General features: G+C 36.6%; 1 protein-coding gene across 8 annotated transcripts in view; it reads left to right on the top strand.

Moving 5' to 3' along the window:
• The window catches only part of OSBPL3 (oxysterol binding protein like 3), an 85,986-nt gene extending 68,331 nt beyond the window's left edge, over nt 1-17,655 (top strand). For all 8 annotated transcript variants that reach the window (XM_032181961.1, XM_032181964.1, XM_032181960.1 and 5 more), the window contains 10 exons: nt 439-532; nt 3,218-3,468; nt 5,030-5,167; nt 7,963-8,026; nt 11,040-11,118; nt 12,372-12,516; nt 13,839-13,983; nt 14,618-14,744; nt 15,313-15,435; nt 16,653-17,655. In XM_032181961.1, the coding sequence (XP_032037852.1) occupies nt 439-532; nt 3,218-3,468; nt 5,030-5,167; nt 7,963-8,026; nt 11,040-11,118; nt 12,372-12,516; nt 13,839-13,983; nt 14,618-14,744; nt 15,313-15,435; nt 16,653-16,749 (1,263 nt within the window). In that variant the 3' untranslated portion in view covers nt 16,750-17,655. The remainder of the gene's footprint in view (nt 1-438; nt 533-3,217; nt 3,469-5,029; nt 5,168-7,962; nt 8,027-11,039; nt 11,119-12,371; nt 12,517-13,838; nt 13,984-14,617; nt 14,745-15,312; nt 15,436-16,652) is intronic.
• Nucleotides 17,656-20,713: the final 3,058 nt, after the last annotated feature.

The raw sequence follows: 20,713 nt of genomic DNA, 5'->3' as shown, positions 1-20,713 counted from the left end.
TGCATATATTATACCATCTGTCTTGAGTCATCCTGAAGGTGCTTAAGAAATTGTATCATAGAAATATATATTTATACTTGTCCTTGTTGTACCTGTCGGTACCTTGGGGCTGATGTCATGCACACTGAAACTTAATAGCTCACTTTATCACCTCTCTGGGACTCCATAAAAGCCTTGGCTTTTGATGTGGGGAAAGCTCTTTTAGCTCTGGGGCCAAGATGAAGCATGCTTTCACTAAAAGTTGAATTGTCATTGATGGTCATCTCTCCCAAACTTATCTTTTAATTCTTAGGCCTGCTTTTCTATAATACTGAAATACAGCTTAAACAGTTCAAATATAATTAAAAAAAAAATATTGGAGCAACAATTTTAATGTGCAGATGGGGTTATTTTAATGACTGCTTAAATATCTTGCTTATTTCTCCACCTTGCATGTAGGTATCAGATGATGATTCATACGTAAGTGATATCAGTGATAACGTCTCAGAAGATAACCTAAGCAATGACATGGAGAATGAAAGACAAACTTTAGGTAAGTTCAAAGTTTTATTGTATCATGTTCTGAAAACTGTGTTTCTTGTTGTTTGGGGTATTTTTTCTCATCTTGCTACAAATGATTCAATACTACAGGTTTTGTGATGCAAGTAACCTGTTTGTTTTTTTTTTCTTACCACCTCAGATAAGTTTTGAACAGCACATTCTGGATAATCTGATTAACAGGGCCAGGACACCATTGTTTAAGCAAGATGGTGTTCAATGTCCGTAGATAAACACCTGTTTTCTTGGCTTCATTAGTGTGACTCCAACTCATTTTTAGTTCCTTTCATGTCCACGGGATTCTTCAAACTACCAAGACCTAGCTGCTTTCTTTTTTTTCCAGAAAGTATTTTTTTCCAATTTAACAACCATGTTGAGAGGTCTGTTGTTTTTAGCAGAATTTGTTTAAAGGAACATGACAATTATTATACACTGGCAGTGTGTATGGATTTCTTCTTTGTATGTTTTAATTATGATAGGCTTGTTACTGCATACACTTAACTGTCTCGCTAATTAGAATGAGAATCAAGAAAGAGGAAGAGGAATTGGTAATAACAAACTAATTGGCTCTGTGCCTTCAAAGCATGTCATCTAGCCACAATGTTCTTCACTCTCTATCAAAATGTTTTATCTTCAATAATGCTGAATAGTGGTTTCTTACTTGCAGCATGGGCTTTTTTTTTCTTTTTTTTTTTCATGAGAGGTGGGCAAACTATACTGTAGAGAAAATTTGGCATCTAATCTGTCTGCCTAACCTAACCACTGAGCATGCACCAGCAGCCTTAAAGGAGATTAATGAGAGCAGTATGGTTGGAATACCAGGCTAGAAAGCTCCTGTTAGGTGCCCAGATGAATAAATAGTGTTAAGTTTCAACTCCCCTGCTGCATGTTTGAACTATTCACATATTTTTTTTTTCTACACTTAGATTTTTTTCTCTTTCTCTGCTGTGTTTTGTCACTATTTACCCCAATTAATAGACTGACCCAGAGTATGTAGTTCAGTGAGTTGGTATTCAGGTTTTAATCAGAAACTGTCAAGGGATATAGCCAAATCCTATTTCATAGAGCTCTCTTCAACAGGAGTATGTTTTTAGCACTTACTCCTTCCTCTTCAGATATCCAGTCATTCCTGAGTTATGTGAGGAAACATCTTTCTTATTGGCCTTTTCTGATACTAAATAAATATTTCCAACAGGGAAGTAAGTATAGGAACCAACTTCTTCTTAAAAAGGCACACTTAGCAGCATTAAGCTTCAGGCAGATTTTCTGATTCATAGTGCCCACATCCTTTTTATGCAAAAAGAAAGAGATATGCACTAGTATGTAAATACTTCTCCTGTCCTTGTTACAATAACTCAGTCACATGAGTTGTTAGGACTTTTAGTTCTGTGAGTAGCAGGAAAGACAGAAACTTCTTTGAGGCTGGTGATTATGAAAGCCTCTGTCTGAGACATTGGGCTAATATATACGTCAGTGATGGGGGACGTTAGTTTCTTGGGGTAATCTGTACTTTTTCATTGTTGGAAGCACTGCTGGTTTTGTGCTTATGCCAATGCAAAAACAAAGGAAATAACATTTGAAATCATGCATATAAGGGCAGTGTTTCTTTGGGCAGGTATGCTACAGGAAAGCTGTGCTCTTCTATGCTGTTTCAATACCTCCAAGGAAAAGCTGTCTGCAGAAAGCCAGATGAGGATGGGGATTAGCAGTCTGGGGCTATACCCAAAGGTCTCCAAATGGCAATGGACTGTAGTGTAGGAACATCCTAGGAGCTTCTAAGGATGTATAAAGGATGCTCATGTAGTGGTAACTGTGCTCCTTTCTGAACTGAGATTTATGTACAGATAAGCAATGTAATCTTCAGGCTAGTGCCTGTTGCAGAAGCTTGTAGGTCTATCTTGATTGTGACACAAATCATTTCATTTCGTTGCACACTTGCAACCATTTATTCTGTTCTAACTGCTTTGACAAGGCATCCTTTTTTTTTTTTTTTTTTTTGAATCTTTATCAAGCCCAGAGCTCTACAGTTGCTTCAGTTTTACCACCTACTAAAGAGGTCATTTCTCCACCAACATATGGGTGCATCTACAAGCTAACATGGCTTAAAATTTTTTAAGTGCTCACTACAGTGACAAGTGCTCTAGAAAAGCCTGCATGTAAATCTGTGGTATAGTAAATTCCCTTGGTAGTAGTATTCAAAAACGTAGGAAGAGATAGACAGGTGATATCTTTATGCTTGGATCTGTTAAGTGACACCTTGTCTTCTGAGAAGTGTCAACTTAATTGAAGCTCTGTCAGGGAAGGAGGTTTTATGTCACTTAAACAGATAGGAATCCATCTCTGTTACAAATAGGTTCGTTCTAATATTTACTCTTTCAAATTCAATGGAAAGCCTGAGCCTTTCTCATATCCTTTAAGAGTAAGGAAGTAATTTTTTATGCTGCTTTCCTATCTAGAGTTTAACTTGGTTAACTTCCAGAAATTAAAATTGAGTTCTTTCTTTATCCTTTTGTAACAGGCTACCTTCAAACCATAAGTGAAATATTTGAATGAAGTGTGAGGGTGGATGGAAGCTTTGACAGAAAAAAAAGTTGGTTGAATTTTAATGTATGTTTGCAATGGAGATTAAATAGAAAGTAAGCAATGTATTGATTAACTTGTTCTGCAACTTCCTTTTCAGACTGTATTTCTGAAAGTGGAATTGGATGCCATTCTAAACGGAGAACATGTTTACCAGCTCCATGCCCTAATACTAGTAATATCAGCCTATGGAATATCCTGAGAAATAACATAGGAAAGGATCTCTCCAAAGTGGCCATGCCTGTTGAATTAAATGAGCCACTTAACACCCTTCAGCGTCTCTGCGAGGAGCTGGAATACAGTGAACTACTAGATAAAGCAGCGCATACACCTAACCCCTTTGAACGGATGGTAAACACGTTATTCCTCATACTTCATAACATTCAGTATAGCCAGAATAGAATACAATGTATAAACAATTTGCCAAAGAAATGAAGATATTCTGTTCCATTTTTCTTTTTCTCCAAGCTGAGGGAAGCAAACCCCTTAAGCGTGCCTGGGCATGCTTACATACCCTCTACTTTTGATTCTTCTGCCTAATTTCTGTTGTTTTGTCAGAAAGCGTATCTGCTTAAATGCCTTGCTGTCCTGCAAGGTTAAGTAACATACTAGTTTAACTCTGTTTTGCAGCTTTTCCTCTTCCTTTCTTACTCTTCCAGTCTTCCAAGATTTAAACTTGGAAAAAAGAGGGAGGAATTGAGCTAATATGTTTCTTTCATGAGTATGAAAGTTACAATAAATCTTTAATAAATCTATAAATAAAAGATTTAAAAGGTTTCAAAGTTCTCTTAAAATGGAAGCTATGGATTATACCTTAAACTAAGTCAAGCCTTTTCAAGTCAGTATATCTTATGATAAAAAGAGGCTATTAATGAATGTAAATAGTTATGTTATAAATACTGTTTGAAAAGAATCTTGCTTCATTCTGACAGTCTGCAAGGATTACAATTTAGTGTCTGTTCTCTTCTCAGGATAAAGGGTGTGGCTGTTTATTTGTGTTTTAGGTGCATAACCTTTTTGTTGTTCTCCTGAGAAACACATTAAAAGGAAATGAGCAGTAGTTCTTCACATCAGAGTGAAATCTTTTCTCTCCTTCCTACAACTAAGCATCTGGAAATTGCCTCAGAATGAAGTATTCTTTGCCTTTGAGAAATTCCTGAGGCAAAATTAATGTTAGCTGTTGCACAGTAATTGCCATAGTTCAGGTTAGAATGGCTCTTTTATCAATTTGGTTTCTGAAATTGTGAAAGGAAAGCATCTACTCTTTCACAAGATGAGGAAAAGGGAATGAAAAGGGAGAAAAATGGTACAGAGGAGACATGAATTGAACAAAACTAATTCTAATTCCTCAGGCTTGGGAGGAATTATACTGTGTTGACTGTAATAATTTGGAAGGATCTCCTGTGCCTTAATTGTAATAAAGAGCAGTTTCATTATTAGGTAATAACATACAATAGATAAAAGGCAATTCAAACTGCGTTGGACATAATAAATTTTGTGAAAACTCTTTTAATGCTCCATGTGCCATGTTTAGGACAAGGGTAGTGTGTAGATCCATAGAATCACAGACCGTAACTGTAAAAGCCAGTTAAAAAAATATCTAACGGTGATTTTTAAAGTTACTGCTTTGAACTGTGCATGTTCCAAAAGGCTGAGTTGTTTCAAACAGTTTTCAGAGACACTGTTTTCAGTTGATTAAATTTGCAGAGTTTGATCCTAGTAACTCGATGCATCAGTGAACCCCTGAATGACTGAAAACTGAATACTTCTGTTATGTGTGATCCAGTGTTTAACCTGCAGGAGGAGGCATACACGTTCATACTCTTTTTTCCTTCTATTAAATCCCAATCTATAGCAAAAAATGTGCATGACTGTGGTAAATTAACCAAAATTCCATGTATGTTATTCCCAGGTGTATATAGCTGCATTTGCAGTATCTGCGTATGCCTCCAGTTACTACCGAGCTGGAAGTAAGCCATTTAATCCTGTTCTTGGAGAAACCTATGAATGTATTCGTGAAGATAAGGGTTTCCAGTTCTTTGCGGAACAGGTACTGTGTGCTGCACCCCTTACATTTGCTGTTTGATAGGCTGCTTAATGCTGAGTGCATGGCTGGTATCCGTTAGAATTAATAGCAAAATGTAAAATTACTTTTACCTAACCTTAGCCCAGCAAATCTCAAGGGGTGCTACAGAATTATAAATGAAGGAAATTGCTTTGTTTTTTGAGGAAACTCAGCTAACTCTGGCATGGAACATGACAACCAACAGCTGGCAGTTGGAAGCAAAGGCTGGCAATTTGTCTGCTCCAGCAGCTAGATATCTTGGTTAAGGGGAGTACAGTTCCCCACACTGAAGTCTGATCACTGCTGCAACAAGCCTTCATGTTCTTGTCATGTTCTTTTGTGTGATCATTAAAAATACTGTATTTTCAGCTGTTTAATGTCTTTTTTAATGACAAATATTTCACTCATACGAGTCAGTCAACCACTAGTATTTTTTATGGCACCTTGAATATTTCTCCTTGCTGTCCAAATATTTCGTGGGCTGAGCCTAGTACCACAGCTTAGTAGCTGAAGAATGTATGCAACACATCAAGGTCTGACTGTTGCTGAAAATAGTCCTCCGATAGAAGAGTAATTATTAAGCATGGGCAAAAAATATTAAATTTAAACCAGTTGAGTTACCAAAATTGCTAAGCTTGAGGCATATGTTAAAAAGAGATAAAACTTAAATATTCTGGTGCCTATCAGGGTGTAAGAATGATTGAAAGCTGTCTTGTTTTGTCTAGACATAACAACAACAAAAAAAAAAACACAGAAGTGTGGTGGTCAAAGCTGTACAACCTAGAAACTTGATCAGAAAAAGTCTTAAAAGAAGCTTGTGGTTTTGACACATTTTGTACATCATGTTCTACAGCTGACAAAAAGGAATGCTCTGTGATCTTTCCTTGGTCTCAGGAAGTATCATGGGCAAGAGAAAAATAAGGGAAAAAACAAAGCAGTCAAAGCAAGAATCGAATTAAAGTTCAAGCAATGTGTCTGTTACTTTATTGTATTTAGTTCTAAGGTAACATATAGCACACTGAAGTTACCAGTGTAACATCAAATTGGAGTAGCAAAGTGGTTAATAAAAGTTTGATACTGAGTTTAATGTGAGTTTGAATTGAGAAGTTTTTCCCCTTGATACTGGACGAATCAGTACAAAGACAGCTTTTACTGAAGGAGAACTTTAAAACAGGAGGATTCTTTAGTTGTTAGTAACTGTTCTATAACTGTGTGTAATAAGTGACAAGAGTTTATAGATGGTAAAGTTTTAGTATACTAGTGTAGGGTGGAGGAATATTAGGAAGGGAGGGTGGTGTAGGAAGAAAGAAATTCCATAGAGCTTGCAAGCATTAAATAAATCTTTTTCCATCAGGAGCTGTTGCTTATTGCTTGTTTGTGCAAGCCTTTTGATGCTTACTGTAGATAACTTGTTAGCACGGACAGTGTGCAATCCATGAGGTAGATATGCAAAATGTATAAAATGACAGAGATTCTGTTGCATGACTAGAGTGTGTTCATAATAGCTCTACTTAGCTCCATGACCTTACTCTGGAATTATAACAGTTTAAGTGAGAGCTAAGTTTAACCCAGGAATTATAGTGACATCTGAGGTTAATCTGGGTGCAGTATGTGAGAGAGAGAGTGTTGCTCCCAGTGGATTAGGCCATAGCTGACAGGAATTAGCACTGCTTTATTTTTTTAACCAAGTAGAGGTTGTTCAGTGAAGAACTGAATGGAAAGAAGAGAGGAAGGAAGGAAGAGAGGAAGAGAGGAAGGAAGGGAGGGAGGGAGGGAGGGAGGGAAGGAAGAGCTCAGTAACAAATTTGCAAAATAAACAACAAAGAAGAAATTAAAACTGCATTTGAAACATGTATGTGGTTAAGAAATGAAATGTGTAGTAGGAAAGCAACTAGCCGTGAAAATAAAGGTGTTTTTGTCAAAGGACAGTATTACACATCAGAGTATTTGGCCTGGTCAGTTTTAAGTCCTGGTCACCCAGAATGGAGAAGGTACAGCTGAGGAGGAGTGGTTGCTTTTGCTTTGTGCAATCACCTTTGCACACCTGTGCAATCACCTTTTTATTTACCATTTTCTTTTAATAGTATGCATTGGGTATTTATTTACTTACAGTCCTCACTTTGCTGTTTCAGTCATTGCTCCAGTTCATGTATGTGCTTTTACCCAACGCTGATAAAATGCAGTGCGTGTGGTTAGAGTTTCATACAAGAAAAACCTGAGGTCTCACGAGTACAGTAGTAGGTGGGTGTTGGTAGCTGGAATTTCTTGGTTGTATATCTCCACCCGTTTGGCCCCCCTTCAGCGATACTGACTGCTGTCTCCTCCTTCCCACTGAGTTTTCTATAGGTATTTACTGTACAGAATAATTTAGCCTCTTGGTTTTTGTTTGGTTGGTATTTTTTACTTTTTCCTATGTACTTAAAGTGCAGCTTCTGTTAATATATGAATGGAGCTTTCGGATTAACTGTAATTATCACATTAGAGACAGTGTGCAGAATATATAGTTATATTTTCATTTGATGAACAGATTCACAGGCCTTCTAAAGCGTGCTTCCCATTTCATTCTAGTTTTCTCAGGTCTCAGTACCTTACTAGTCTCACTGGCTCCCCCTTTAGGAAAGAACTGCAAAAGAAAAGCAAATGTTCAGATCGTAAATGTGATATATGAATGAAAAATGAGAGGGAAAAAGGGGAAAAAATAATAAAAAAAAAAAAAAACACACGACTATTAAAGTGTTAACATGTCCATCTTTTTTTCCCCTTTCATGTCTTGCTATTAGGTCAGTCACCATCCACCTATTTCTGCATGCCATGCTGAATCTGTGAATTTTGCTTTTTGGCAAGGTAACCTTTTCGTCTATCATTTACTTTTACAGCCTTCATAGTAGTTTCATTGTGTGCCTAACATGAAATATTCTGAAATGGGGAAAAGGTTAATTTCCCTTTTTATATCATATCAGAATGGCTTTAAGAAATCCTAGCCTTACTGCCATGCTTCTTATTTGTGTTTTCTGCCATTACAAAAATCTACAAGTATTTTATAACATTATTGATCATTCTTTTCATGTAAAAGTAACTGCATTTATTCAAAATCTGCTGAAATATTTTTTCTCTCTTTTTTTTTTTTTTTTATGTGTGGAAGGTTTGTTTACTAGAGAAGAGTTGTACCTCAAGCTATTTATAAAAACAAGTTAGAGTAGTGCTTGAAAAACTACAAGTTAAATCCCGAGCCCTGACAGATCTTGTAATCCTGTTCTGAAAATAATTTCCAGGAATGCACATAACAGCAAGGACAAACATATTCTTCGTGTCTTTCTCTGTTAGTATTATTACAGAATGGAATATTTCATGCTGTTTCACTACTAACATTCAGTCTTTCAAAAAATATTGTGTTGGATCTTTGTTTGCTCTGTAAGTCTAGTGAAGATGCCAGCCAGTTACAATACCTGTATTGTTAGGTATTTTTGGAGTGCACAAAGAACATAACTGTGCCTTTTAACTCAGTTCAAATCCTTTGCCCAGAGTTTTGTCAATTCACTATGTAGCCATATTCTGACATTTAATTCTGTTATGATCGACTCTGCTGACTTGATTATAGTTATTATGGATACAGCTGTATTGAACAGAAACTGGGACTCTGTCATTAGTCTGGGTTTCATTATTCAACATAATTCTGTGCTTTATAAACACATACAGGACAAGAATCCTTCTTAGCTGAAAAGCAGAGGTGATCAAAATTTATTCATTTCCTGAATACTCTGTATATAAGACTAGAAAACATCCTGTCTTAATAAAAAATGAAGAGACTGATTTATTTAACAGATTTTGGAAAACTGCTGTTGCTTGACTATCGTAACGTGCATGTACAGAACAAAGTTTTTCTGTAAAGATAAGACCTGAGAATCTGGTCAGTAAGAGAGAGTCTGAGGTTTGGTCCTGATGACCCCAGAAGACTCAATCAGGCTACAGCAGGGTTTGGGCTCCTTTGATTTGTTTGATTTATTTTGTTTTCAAGCATGGCTAGCTGAGCTTAAGGGAGATCTAGACAATGATTTCCAATGCAAAGGCAGTTTGTAAATCCTGTGGCCTCTTATTAGAGGGCTGTATTAATTTATGTGGAAAGATTAAGTTAATCATAAAGGTAGCTTGTCAGTGAGGTAAGATCTTTCTGTGCAAATATCTTTCCACTTAGCATATTATCCCCACTGCTGGAAAGGAGACAGCCCTCAGCTACATTGCCAGAGAAGTACTGTCATCCCACCAGACACTGACATTAGTTCCTCTTTCAACATCAAGAAATCTCTGGATCATTTCTGTCGAGCCGTTAAGACTGGGTTCTGACAGTGATGGTTATTTCAGAAGCTGTTTTTCCTTACTTAAGAAACTAAAGCGACTTTTGCAGAACCTATTTGAAAGGACAAGAACAATGGAAATGCAGAATAGAAACTTCCAGCTATTACAGTATCTGTGCCTCAGTTAGTCTGAGCATAGCTTTGAAAGAACACTTGGCTTATTTTAGCTCTCCTAAAATTTTTGCATGATGAAGTTACACACTGGATCCTAAGATGTTTGCAATTTAATGATCTCTGTGTGACTTTCTGAGACCGTAGAACACAGTCTGACAATACATTTTAACTGTTGAACTCTGCAGGGTCTGTCATTGCTCTTTTTCTTTCATCCCAGTGCAGAAGAAAGAAACCTAGTGCAGAATTCAGTTCAGCTATGAAGTCAAGGTAGTTTTGGACCTCTTGCTGTGCAGTGTAGGAATCATGACAGAATTCCTGTCACTAGAGATACTGATCCAACGTAAACCTTCAAAACAAACAAACAAAAAAGAAGGTCCTTTTCTCAAGTGGTAAGAAAAGGAATGTTTTTTCCATTAGGAATTCTTCCTCATGTCCCATGCCAGTTTTTGCAGTGGTAGGCAGTTTGATGTGGCTCGGTCTTGTAATACATGCACATATACTTGGGAACAGGTAATCTCCTAACTCCAGTTTGAGTATCTATCTCACAAGAGGTTCCCCCCAGCAACTGCATGGGAAGCAGTAGTCAGGAAGTTAGTACTTAGTGTACTATCATCTTTTTGAGACTAGAGATGAATTATTCCCTCATTTTGAAATTGCTCCATGAACAGAATTGGGGATCTTAGCGTCTAATACAGCAAGGATACTATCCACTCAGCTCTGAAGTTGTCAAAGTTACTGCCTGATTATCTAGCCTAATTTAACTCCATACCCTTTCAGCCATGCTTCCCTGCCCATGTTTATTTCACTTCAACATCAAATAAGTTGCTAATTTAACAACTGCCTCAAGAAAGTTTTATAAATTCGCATTGAGATTTCTCATCTTCTTTTTTGGAGGAAATGACTTGAGAATCAGACAGTTCTTTCTCTGATTCAGACCAGATTTTAAAAGGCCAGTTAAACTTCCAGGGGAAGTTGGACTAAATCCCTCTCCAATTTTCTGCCCTTTGTAGCATTCTCTTGCTTCTTCACTATGGATGTTGCTAGTTGTTACATTCTTGTATTAGAAATTCTGGCTTGGGTTTTTGAAATGTCTGCAGTAGAAACTGAATTACAGATGAACATACACTGTTGATAGCTTATTCAAATTCCCCTCTTTTGAAAGGTTCTTAAGAGATGACTTTTAGAACTCTGGTGCTTTTCTATTTAAAAAAACACTAATGTGAAAAAACTTGCAGCTCTTAGAAGTTCCATAGCATTACTTTGAACACTTTATTTTGTTGCATTTCATTATTACGAGTTTCCTAAAAATAAAGTAGAATCCAGATATAGGTTGATTCACCCATGCCTCTGACTAAACCTCTTATTTTTTTTTTTTCCTCCTCCTGTTTCAGATGTAAGATGGAAAAACAAATTCTGGGGAAAGTCCATGGAAATTGTTCCAGTTGGTACAACACATGTAACTCTTCCAGCGTAAGTGCTTCAGTCTCATATTGCTGTTTGCACACAGATACACACATGCTTACATGCACTGGAGCTACATTTATCCAGATGAGGACAAGCTGTACTGTGTAAATGAGACCTCTGGAAGAACTAGTGATTATGATTTAGTTTAAAAAGAAGGAGAAGGGAAAAAAAAAAAAAAGACCAGAAGCTCTAAATATTTAAAAAGTTATCAAACCAAAAGATGAAATAAAAATGGTCACTTTTGTGTGTTTTGAAAAAGGCAAAGTTGGTATTTTCATACTCTGGTTGAATTTCAAGCTTAGTTGCATAGAAGAGCTGCATGGTAAAGGAAGCTATGAATTCAGGGGTTGTTGCTATATTTGTGCCTGTGTTCATAGAGACCCTAACACCATGGAGTCTAGGTCTATAGCTGAAGCTGATAGCTGTCCTCACTGCTTAAGTAATTATTATAAGTGATAAACAGCATCAGTAGCATATCTAATATTTATTTTCCAAGGCAGTTGGAGTAACTATAATTAAGTGTTGAGTATAGTCTGATTTTTTAAAAAAGAAAAATCTGCAGTGTTCCTATGCTGGCTTCTCAAAGGGCCTGTTATGGATCAACAGTTAAAATTCTGGCCTATATCCAGCATGGTTGCAGAAATGGAGGTCTAAAAGTTGAATAGTGTTCCAGTTATACCTGTTTTCCAAAGACAGTCTATAAATTTAATTATTCTTCCTTATTAAAAAAAATAAAATAAAATAGCCCAATATAGTCAAAAGGTAGCATGTTGTGCTCTCTTATTCATAGTGGCTAGATTAAGCTGTGGAGTGAGAGGACTTTAGGATGTGAGTGAAGGTTCAGAAGCAAGGTAACTACCAGAGTAGTACCCATGGTGGGCTGATGAACTGGAAAATTTTCTGATTCACATGTTGTCTCCATGTGCTGGTTTGTATCCCTGTGAGAAAGATATCTTATGTAGATTTGCATACAAATGGCAGAACTGAGAGAAAACTGAAAGTTTATAGGAGAAGTGAATAGGGTATTCTGGGAGACAGGATTGTTTTCATGGGCTTTGTGAAAGAAGGAAGACACGAAGACCAAGACATTATTAAAAAATAAAGATTTCCATTTCACCTTTTCTTCTAATTTCACCATTTCTAAATTCACCTTTTTTTTTTTTTTCTAATTGAATTTTTTCTAATCTGCATTTTTTTCAAAAGTTTGTAAGATAGTTTAAACATGGTGTGAGACTTCTCCTGTATGTATTTTCTTACAGTTTTAAAGACCACTTTGCATGGAACAAGGTGACATCTTGCATCCATAACATCTTAAGTGGACAAAGATGGATTGAACACTACGGAGAGATCATCATCAAAAATCTTAACGATGACACTTGTTACTGCAAACTGACTTTTGTAAAGGTGACTCAGGAACTGCAGCAATTTTGGCAGTGCCCTTTCTAGCATCCACAGGGGGTGGATGCTGTCTACTGAAACCCAGTACAACTGCTTACACGCTGTTTTCCTATAGTTCTGTAATTACCTGTGATTCTCTGAGAAGTGTGAACTCTAAATGAACTGCAGCTCAATAGGTAGAGCAAGGCAAGAGAAAAAAAAATAAAATAATAATTCTCAGGTGATTCTAGCTGAAAAAAAGTATGAGGATGGGAAAGGAAGAAATATCATCAAAAACCTAGTCTGTGTTTGACAAGAGAGGTAGGCACAAGGTGTTTACTGCACGGATCCTGCTAAGCCATTGTCCTGCGCTATGGTTGTATTCATCCAGCAGCTGTAGAACCAGAGCTTACGCAGGGTATTTCAAACAATGCACTTCTGTAGCCTTGTGCAGATAGGTGGAAGCGCTTAAGTGAGGTCTTGTGCTGTTTTTCAAAACTTTTGCTTCAGTACAAGGCCGAAGTATATAACTTCCTAAAGAAATGCCCTCATAACTGAAATAAAAATTAGGTTTTAGCAGTAGATGCCTTCTTCCTAGAAAGAGAAAAACAATTTAAAACCTAAAATAATGCTAAAATTTCTAACCTTAGAAATTTTGCACAGCATACTAGGAATCTTAACTTAACCTGAGTTTTCTGATTCTAATTGCTGGAGCAAGGCTGTGCTTTTCATAGCTCCTGTCTGCACAGCCTGTCTCCAAGTACTTCAGCATTCCAATGCAGCATGACATGCTCAGCACCAGAAGGAAAGTGGGTATCATCATTTTCCTTTTCCTACTTCTGAATACTATGTGCTTTCTAAGAAGCATTAAAGTGAGGCATTTAGGTACGTAATTGAAAGCACTGTAATGTATTTGCAGAGCTGCAACAGATTTTTGGAGTTCACATTTTAGATTGAGATACTGCAAGTTTTATATCTTTGATATTATAAATTGGCAAAAGTGGAAATCACTGTGAGTAACAGTGTTTTCTTTTTCTGTTCTGCAAATCTGGGGAGGACGTCAATAACTATGTCAGAAATCGGTGTTACCTATCATTGGACAAAATGAAGTCAGCTCTGCTTCACCTAGTGCTGCCCTTAAAAAAAAAACAGACAGAATAGATACAATTCTCAATAGTAGTATTTTAATTAGCTAATTCATAGTACTAACAGCAGTTCTTTGTGCATGATATTGTAATGTACATATCAATGAATAATTTCCATTTCAGAAAAATACTCTACAGCATGGCAATATCACGCCAATATTGCGCTTGACCTCTCACGCACCTTTTTCCTCCTTTTGATTCTAGGCAAAGTATTGGAATCCAAATGTACACGAGATTGAAGGCAGTGTTATGGATAAAACTGGGAAAGTTGTGCATCGGCTCTTTGGGAAGTGGCATGAAAGTTTATACTGTGGGACAACTTCATCTTCAAACTGTATTTGGAGAGCAAGTTAGTGACCAGAATGGTTAACATACAGAACTTAAAGTCTGCTTGAGAATTGCTGTTTATTTTCACTTATTAGGCCCCCACTTCTTTTTGTTTCTATATGGAATATTAGAATTTTGTCAAGCATTTAAAATTTAGACCTGAAGAATAATAAATCATTTAACTTAAATAAAATTCAGATCTTAATCCCATGGCTTCCTGCCTTTTCCTCATTCTCCCTCATTTTTGTATCTGGCTATAAAGGAGGTATTCAGGACTCTATAAGGAAGAAGAACAAACAAACAAAACAACAACCCCCCCCATGTTTTTGTGTACAGAATTGCGATTCATGTATTAAACATTGAAGGATAGCCCACATAGCTCAGCTCTGTAACAAGAGCCATGAAGTTCTCCCAAACCTCATGGGTTTTTGTCTACTGTTGTTTGAAAAAGGGCTATGATTGTAGTACGTGTTTCATCACAGTTGTGCCCTGATTCAACTTATGAGATGCCTCTTATTCCTCCAAAACTGAGACCAGCTTCAGAGATACAAATAAGAAAGAAAAAAGACTGACGGGAGTTTGATATTGTCCTTCTACAGATAGACACTTTTAATTGGAATTCTCAATGTACTTTTTTATGTATTTTTTTTCTGTAGATCCTATGCCTAAAGACTATGAGCAGTGGTATGGATTTACTCAGTTTGCATTGGAGTTAAATGAACTGGACCTGCAAACTAGGTCATTACTTCCATCCACTGATACACGTTTTAGGCCAGACCAAAGGTAAGAAGTTTCCCTCATATGTATCTTCCTCAAGTAGTTTTAATCTTCTGTAAACTCATTTTACCCCTGAGCTCAGGTGTCTACTTTATATAGGTACCTGCAGTGTGCTTCCATTTTTACATCACTTCTGCATCTGAAACAGACATTTTAATCAGTTACCAAGAGACGGTCTAGTCATTATGGATCAGTGTTTTCTGGAAATGGTTTTGGATGCTTCAGTTTCTAGATAATTGCTTTTTCAACAACGGTTTTAAAACTTCTGTTGTTAGGCATACTGTGTTTGAATAGCCAGAAGCTGAGACACTTGAATTTGCTTTTTGCAGTGGAATTTCTACCATTGCTATCTTCCAATGAAAAGGTTCTAATATAAAGATTACTTTGAACTTAATGTGAGAATTACTTTTCCTTTGGTGCTTTTTGCTAAGGTAGTTGTCTGCAGATGTAGTTTTTTACCTTTCAAACACTGTGAACCACCTGCTGTAAGGATTAGATTCTGGAGCTCTAGAGGACTTGACAAAGATGGGGACAGAAGCACCAACTGTGTCTTTTCTCATTGCTGCTCCTACAGGTTTCTAGAAGAAGGGAATATTGAAGGAGCTGAAATGCAAAAACAGAGAATTGAGCAACTACAGAGAGAACGACGGAAGGTGCTGGAAGAAAACAATTTAGAGCATCAGCCTAGATTTTTCAGGTACTGTACAATAATTAGCATATAACATCATTTATTGAAATGTTTATTATAAATCTAGTTCTAAATTACCATAAATCATGCTCCAGTTTTCCCAGGTTTCTTCTAAATTCTTTCTTTGTTGTTGGTGGCGGGTTTTTTGTTTTGGTTTGGTTTTGCTTTTTTTCTTGACGGTGAATGCTATTTGGTCCAAGATTGAATTTGCCTGAGGAGTAAACGTAGCACCTTTGATTCTTTCAAGCAAGGTGACATAGGTCATTTTAGCTTAATTATCTCTGCTGAACTCCTGCTGAATTCAGTGGGATTGCCTTGTGCAGCAGTGTGCAGAGGTGAAGCCTTTCATATTGAGGGATGCTTTTGAGAAAGTTTCCCCCATTTAATGGCAAGATAATTGTGATTTAGAGAGCACTTTGTTTCTTCCTGTTATAAATCAATTAACAGGGTACTTCAGCTACTGAAAGACAAAAATGAATGCTAGTGAGGATGTGGCCTTTTGGCCTCCAGCTTCTCTGTTGAGTATGCAGTGAAAGAGTTAGACCCAAGGTGAATGTTTTATGGGCTTGTGTATCATAGTTATGATATATAATTAGTTATAATAGTTATAATAATATAATTAGGATCTGGGATCCTGATTGTTTTCTGGATGGATACAGTACTTAGGAGGAGTAAGAATTGGAGGAACACAGAAAGGTTTAAAATAGATGCAAAGAGGAAATGGCTTAGGCCAGTGCCTGTCTGAGGAACTGGTGAGCTAACTACAGAAAAGCAAACTTTACTTCCAGCAGGCTAAATAGACAGGAGAAAAGCAGTGTCTAAGTAAAGCAGTAAAGCAGTGTCTAAGTAAAGCAGTACTATGTTGTATCTTCACAATGAGGATTGTAAATAAGGATGAAGATTTGAATCCTTATAATGAGGATTTGAAAAATTGAGATTTGTGCTGTAGGTTTAAATGACAGAATAAACAATTAATTACTATATAGCAAAAGTGTTACCAAATGTTAGGTTAGATATGAAACACGCATTTTGCTTTTCAATGTAGATTTCTCCCTCCAACAAATCACAAGCTCTGATTTACGTTGAATGCTGTACTGAGTTTCATTGCACCTGGTTTGTGGGCTGGATTGGGTATCTGTGCAACCCTCTACTTTACACCACACAATGAATCTAGAAAATACAAGCCTTACATAAAAAAAAATAATCAACTGTTTAATCTTTGTTAGGAAATCCAAAGATGACTCCTGGGTGAGCAATGGAACCTACATGGACCTTAGAAAAGAACCTGGTTTTTCCAAACTGGACAATCCTGTCCTCTGGTGAAAGAGGAGCCAAGTGAAGATGTTCTGTGCTGTTTTCTTGGATCTGATTTCAAAGAAGTATATATAAATATATGTGTATATATATATATCTCTACACACACACATATAATATATGTGTGTGGGGGTTGTATGTGTGCAAGTGTGCATATCTCCAGAATTGTGCTTACTTTAGGATATGATAATTCATTTGTTTTCTCTACTCTATTGCAATGATTGTTTGAATGTATAAATACCCTAACTTCTTTTTATAAAATATTTAATAAATAGCACTGAATGTTAACAACTAGAGGGAAAAGAGGAGCTTTTACACTACTTTTCCAAGGTGTGTTGGTAATGTCAGTTCTGCGTTAACTTATGCCTTATTGAGTTGCGTTGGAGACAGTAGCATTGGCTTCTCCTAGCTGTGCTGAGAAATGAGCATAAGCCTTAGTAACTCAAACTCTAAGTAGGCTTCCACAGTTCAATGAGTAGTTCAGCTGTCTCTGGGCTGGTCTAAATTCCTAAAAACGCATTATCGGTTGGTGCTGAAATCTGAGCACGATCCTTTGCTGCCTGTGGAAAAGATTCAAATAAGCTTTGGTTTCTATTAGCTTTCTTACTAGCGTTATGGAAGCAGTAGTTCTGAGCTTACTTCAGTGGATTGATGGCTGTATAAGTGTACCTGGCTAAAAGCAGTGCTAGAAATTCAGGAATCGCCAACATTTTCCACTGGGAATCTTCAGATTTATAGCCCCCAACAGGGCAAGAGGAAGAGATCTTTTGTATATAATGGTTGAGCACTGACTAGATGAAGCAGCTCTCTCTTTTTCCAGTAAGTAATGTGTATACAGAGCACAAAATCCTGTGCTTCCATAGCTTCATTTGTTTTTATTAACCTAAAAATTGCAACAGTAAGTCTTTTTAAAAAGTAAGCAAACTGATTGTTTTAATCTAGTATTTTTTTCTTAGTATTTTGATATTTTCTACCTCTTCAAAAATAAACAACATATTTAAGATCTTATATTTAAAAAATGACCATCTGCCTTATGGAGAAATGTATGGAATTGTTGATCTTCCTCTGTTTGTTATGTTCAGATAAATATTAAGTGTCTTGCACTAAATCAATTGCTTCTCTTTCCTGTAATTTTATACATTTGGGTAGATTTGCAAGAGTATGAAACCATAGGTCAAAATATACCAGGAAACAAATGTAGCAGAATTAGCACTTTTGAATGAAGATTATAGTGATGGGCAATTTTTATTTTTTTTTTCCATGACATCGCAGTGCTCGTGAACTAATTGCACTCCCGCCTATCTGCAGCTCAAACCCGACTCATTCTTCAAGTCTGTTCTGTGTGTCTGTGACTCTCTGGCAAGAAAACACTTTTCAAGTTTAGATCTATATCCACCACAACCCTCATTTTTTTCATACATGCCACTTCTACAATAGAAAATACACCCTATCTATGATAAATGTTGTTGGCATGTTTACCTGGCTTATGACTGGAACAAATGGACAATACATGCATAAAGGTTACTGGTACCTTAGAAAAGCTTTCTTTCTTTCTTTCTTTCTTTCTTTCTTTCTTTTTTTATTTTTTTTTATTTTTTTACATCTTACAGCATTATTCTAAAGAAAACCCATTAAAGCAGATCCATGTAATATATGTAATGAAGGAAGTACTACAAAAACTTCCATTTTAAACCAAATCCATGGTATCAGTTTGGATGTATATTTAAATTTTGTTTCCTGTTACCTTGATGCTTCATTGTCTTACAATCAAATGCTTCTTCGCCATTATTCACTTTGTCCAGGAACTCTGTTTCACTATCGTTTCTGTAATTTATTACCAAAAATGTTAGCATAACTCTCTGTTTAATGTGTCTTTTAAAGATTCAGCTAGCACTCCAGCAGCTTACAACAAGGCAAGGTTCAAGTCAGTATGAAAACAAAACCCATGCTTTGATTCTGAAGGAAATCTTAACCTCTGGGGACTGTTTGGCTTTTCAAGGAAAATGAGACTCTTTTCATGGCTTGAGCCTTTCTATTTTACTCTTGTATTATTAAAACTTGGCACAGAAATGAGTGGATATTTGTAATTATCCTTGTTGCTGGCAATTACCATTTGTATGAAAAATTACACACATTTAACAACAAAGGAGGTAGGAGAAAGGGAAAAAAAAAAAAAAGCTTTTAAGAAAGGGAGTAAAATTTATGGAGGATACATTAAATTTGCTCATTGTCATATTTGGCAGCTATTGTGATTATTGTCTGATCTGATTGCTGGTTTTGTATTTTGTACATGTGGAGTGGATTTTCCCCTACTATGTCATATGAGCTAATAGTTGATAGCTTTCAAAATCAAAGGAATAGAGGCAACAAGAGAGTTAAAGAACCGTAATGCATTAAAATTTGTGGGTGTTAAACAAAAACTCATTTAATTTGGGGTGTTTGAGTCATGATTTTTGAGAAGTCAGACTGGTGCTGTTGTCTTGTATCTTCCAATCCAAAATGTCTAAAAGACATTTACTTAATGACAGGGAGAATTGGGCTGGGAAGTGCCTTATAGAAAATTGTTTCCTTTGACAAAATTCCCATAGCAGGAAGGCAAAACTCAGAATTTTACTATCTTCCTCTGTAAAATAACACCCACGAAGAGCCTGGTGCATTTTTTAGATAAACAAAGGGAAATTGTTTCAGAAGAACTCCTTTTGTAAATCTGTGATACGCATCTGAAAACCTGGTGTAACCAGTTGCAAATGATCCTCTGACCCCACATTTCCAACTACAATATAGTTGTCCCTGCTTACCTTTATGCGAAGCAGTTGGGTGTAGTTGTTAAGCTTCTGACAACTGTATATTAAGAAGTGGAAGAAAAATGTCTCTGTTACTTGTGTATTTCTATAAAAAAAAAATATATATTATATATATTCATCATTCACAAACCTTAATACATTCTATAGTTATTCTTGGTGAAATAATGACATTTTAGTAATTGTTTTCCAAAAACTTCAGCTGTGTTAGAGTGCCTAACTTACGTTAGTTTTCTGCAATATACTAAGACATACGTTGTTTTTAGTGACTGACATTTAGAGCCTTTCTACCTGAGTACTAGAAAGAAAATAGCAAGCAACTTACTGCATCCTTTCATGCGCAGCAGTGACTCCCAAACTGTTCAGCTCAGTGGATCAGTCCTAGAATTTCCTGTTGACCATTGCCTGCTGTTTTAGCACTCTTACTTGATGACTTTGTAAACATTACTTAATGTGATTTGGGGAGGCAGTTTGAATACCACTCATCGAGCTCTCCCTTCCCACCTGTACCCCTTCACAAAGTGAAAAGCTTACAATAAATTTACATCAAGGGGATGGAGCAGCTCATGCCTTTGGGTGTTAAACCACTACTTAGTTTTCAAATCAGCAAAGAGAGAGGAAAAAAAAAAATTAAAAAAAAAAGCCCGAGGAAATAGTAATCATAGAAATAGAAACCCACAGCTGTATTCTCAAATTTTCAGATTTGACACTGAGGTTCTGATTTTGGTGCAGAGATTTGGTGTTACGAAACAACAGAGTAACTTGTTTAGGACGCTACTCTTGGAAGGATGAAATGCTGTTTAGACTGAGTGGAACTAGACTGCACCACTACTTATTGCATCCCTTTTCTAATATTTGCTCTCAGATTTATGCTTTATGTGTTAGTTTGCCAAAATCTGTCAACCTTTTTGGGTACTTTTTGAAATACAGATCCAGTAAAGTACTTAGGTTCTTCATACAGAGCCTAGAAAATCAGCTGGTCCTTATTTGAAAGACCTGAAGCTGGGTTGCTGGCTTCTGTTAAAACCTGGCCCCTGGAGGAGGTGGTGGTTGCAAACTTGGTCACCTTATTTTTTGGCACTTTACTGATTAAACTGTCCCTGAAGAGCGTCAGGCTGTTGAAGCTAGACCGCTGGACAGAGAGGAACACAAATTCACAGGGCCAGAACATC

This window comes from Aythya fuligula, chromosome 2, assembly GCF_009819795.1.
Source record: "Aythya fuligula isolate bAytFul2 chromosome 2, bAytFul2.pri, whole genome shotgun sequence".
Classification (NCBI taxonomy): Eukaryota; Metazoa; Chordata; class Aves; order Anseriformes; family Anatidae; genus Aythya; species Aythya fuligula.
Note: the sequence above shows the minus strand (reverse complement) of the source record. Positions and strands in the feature narration are given on the sequence as shown.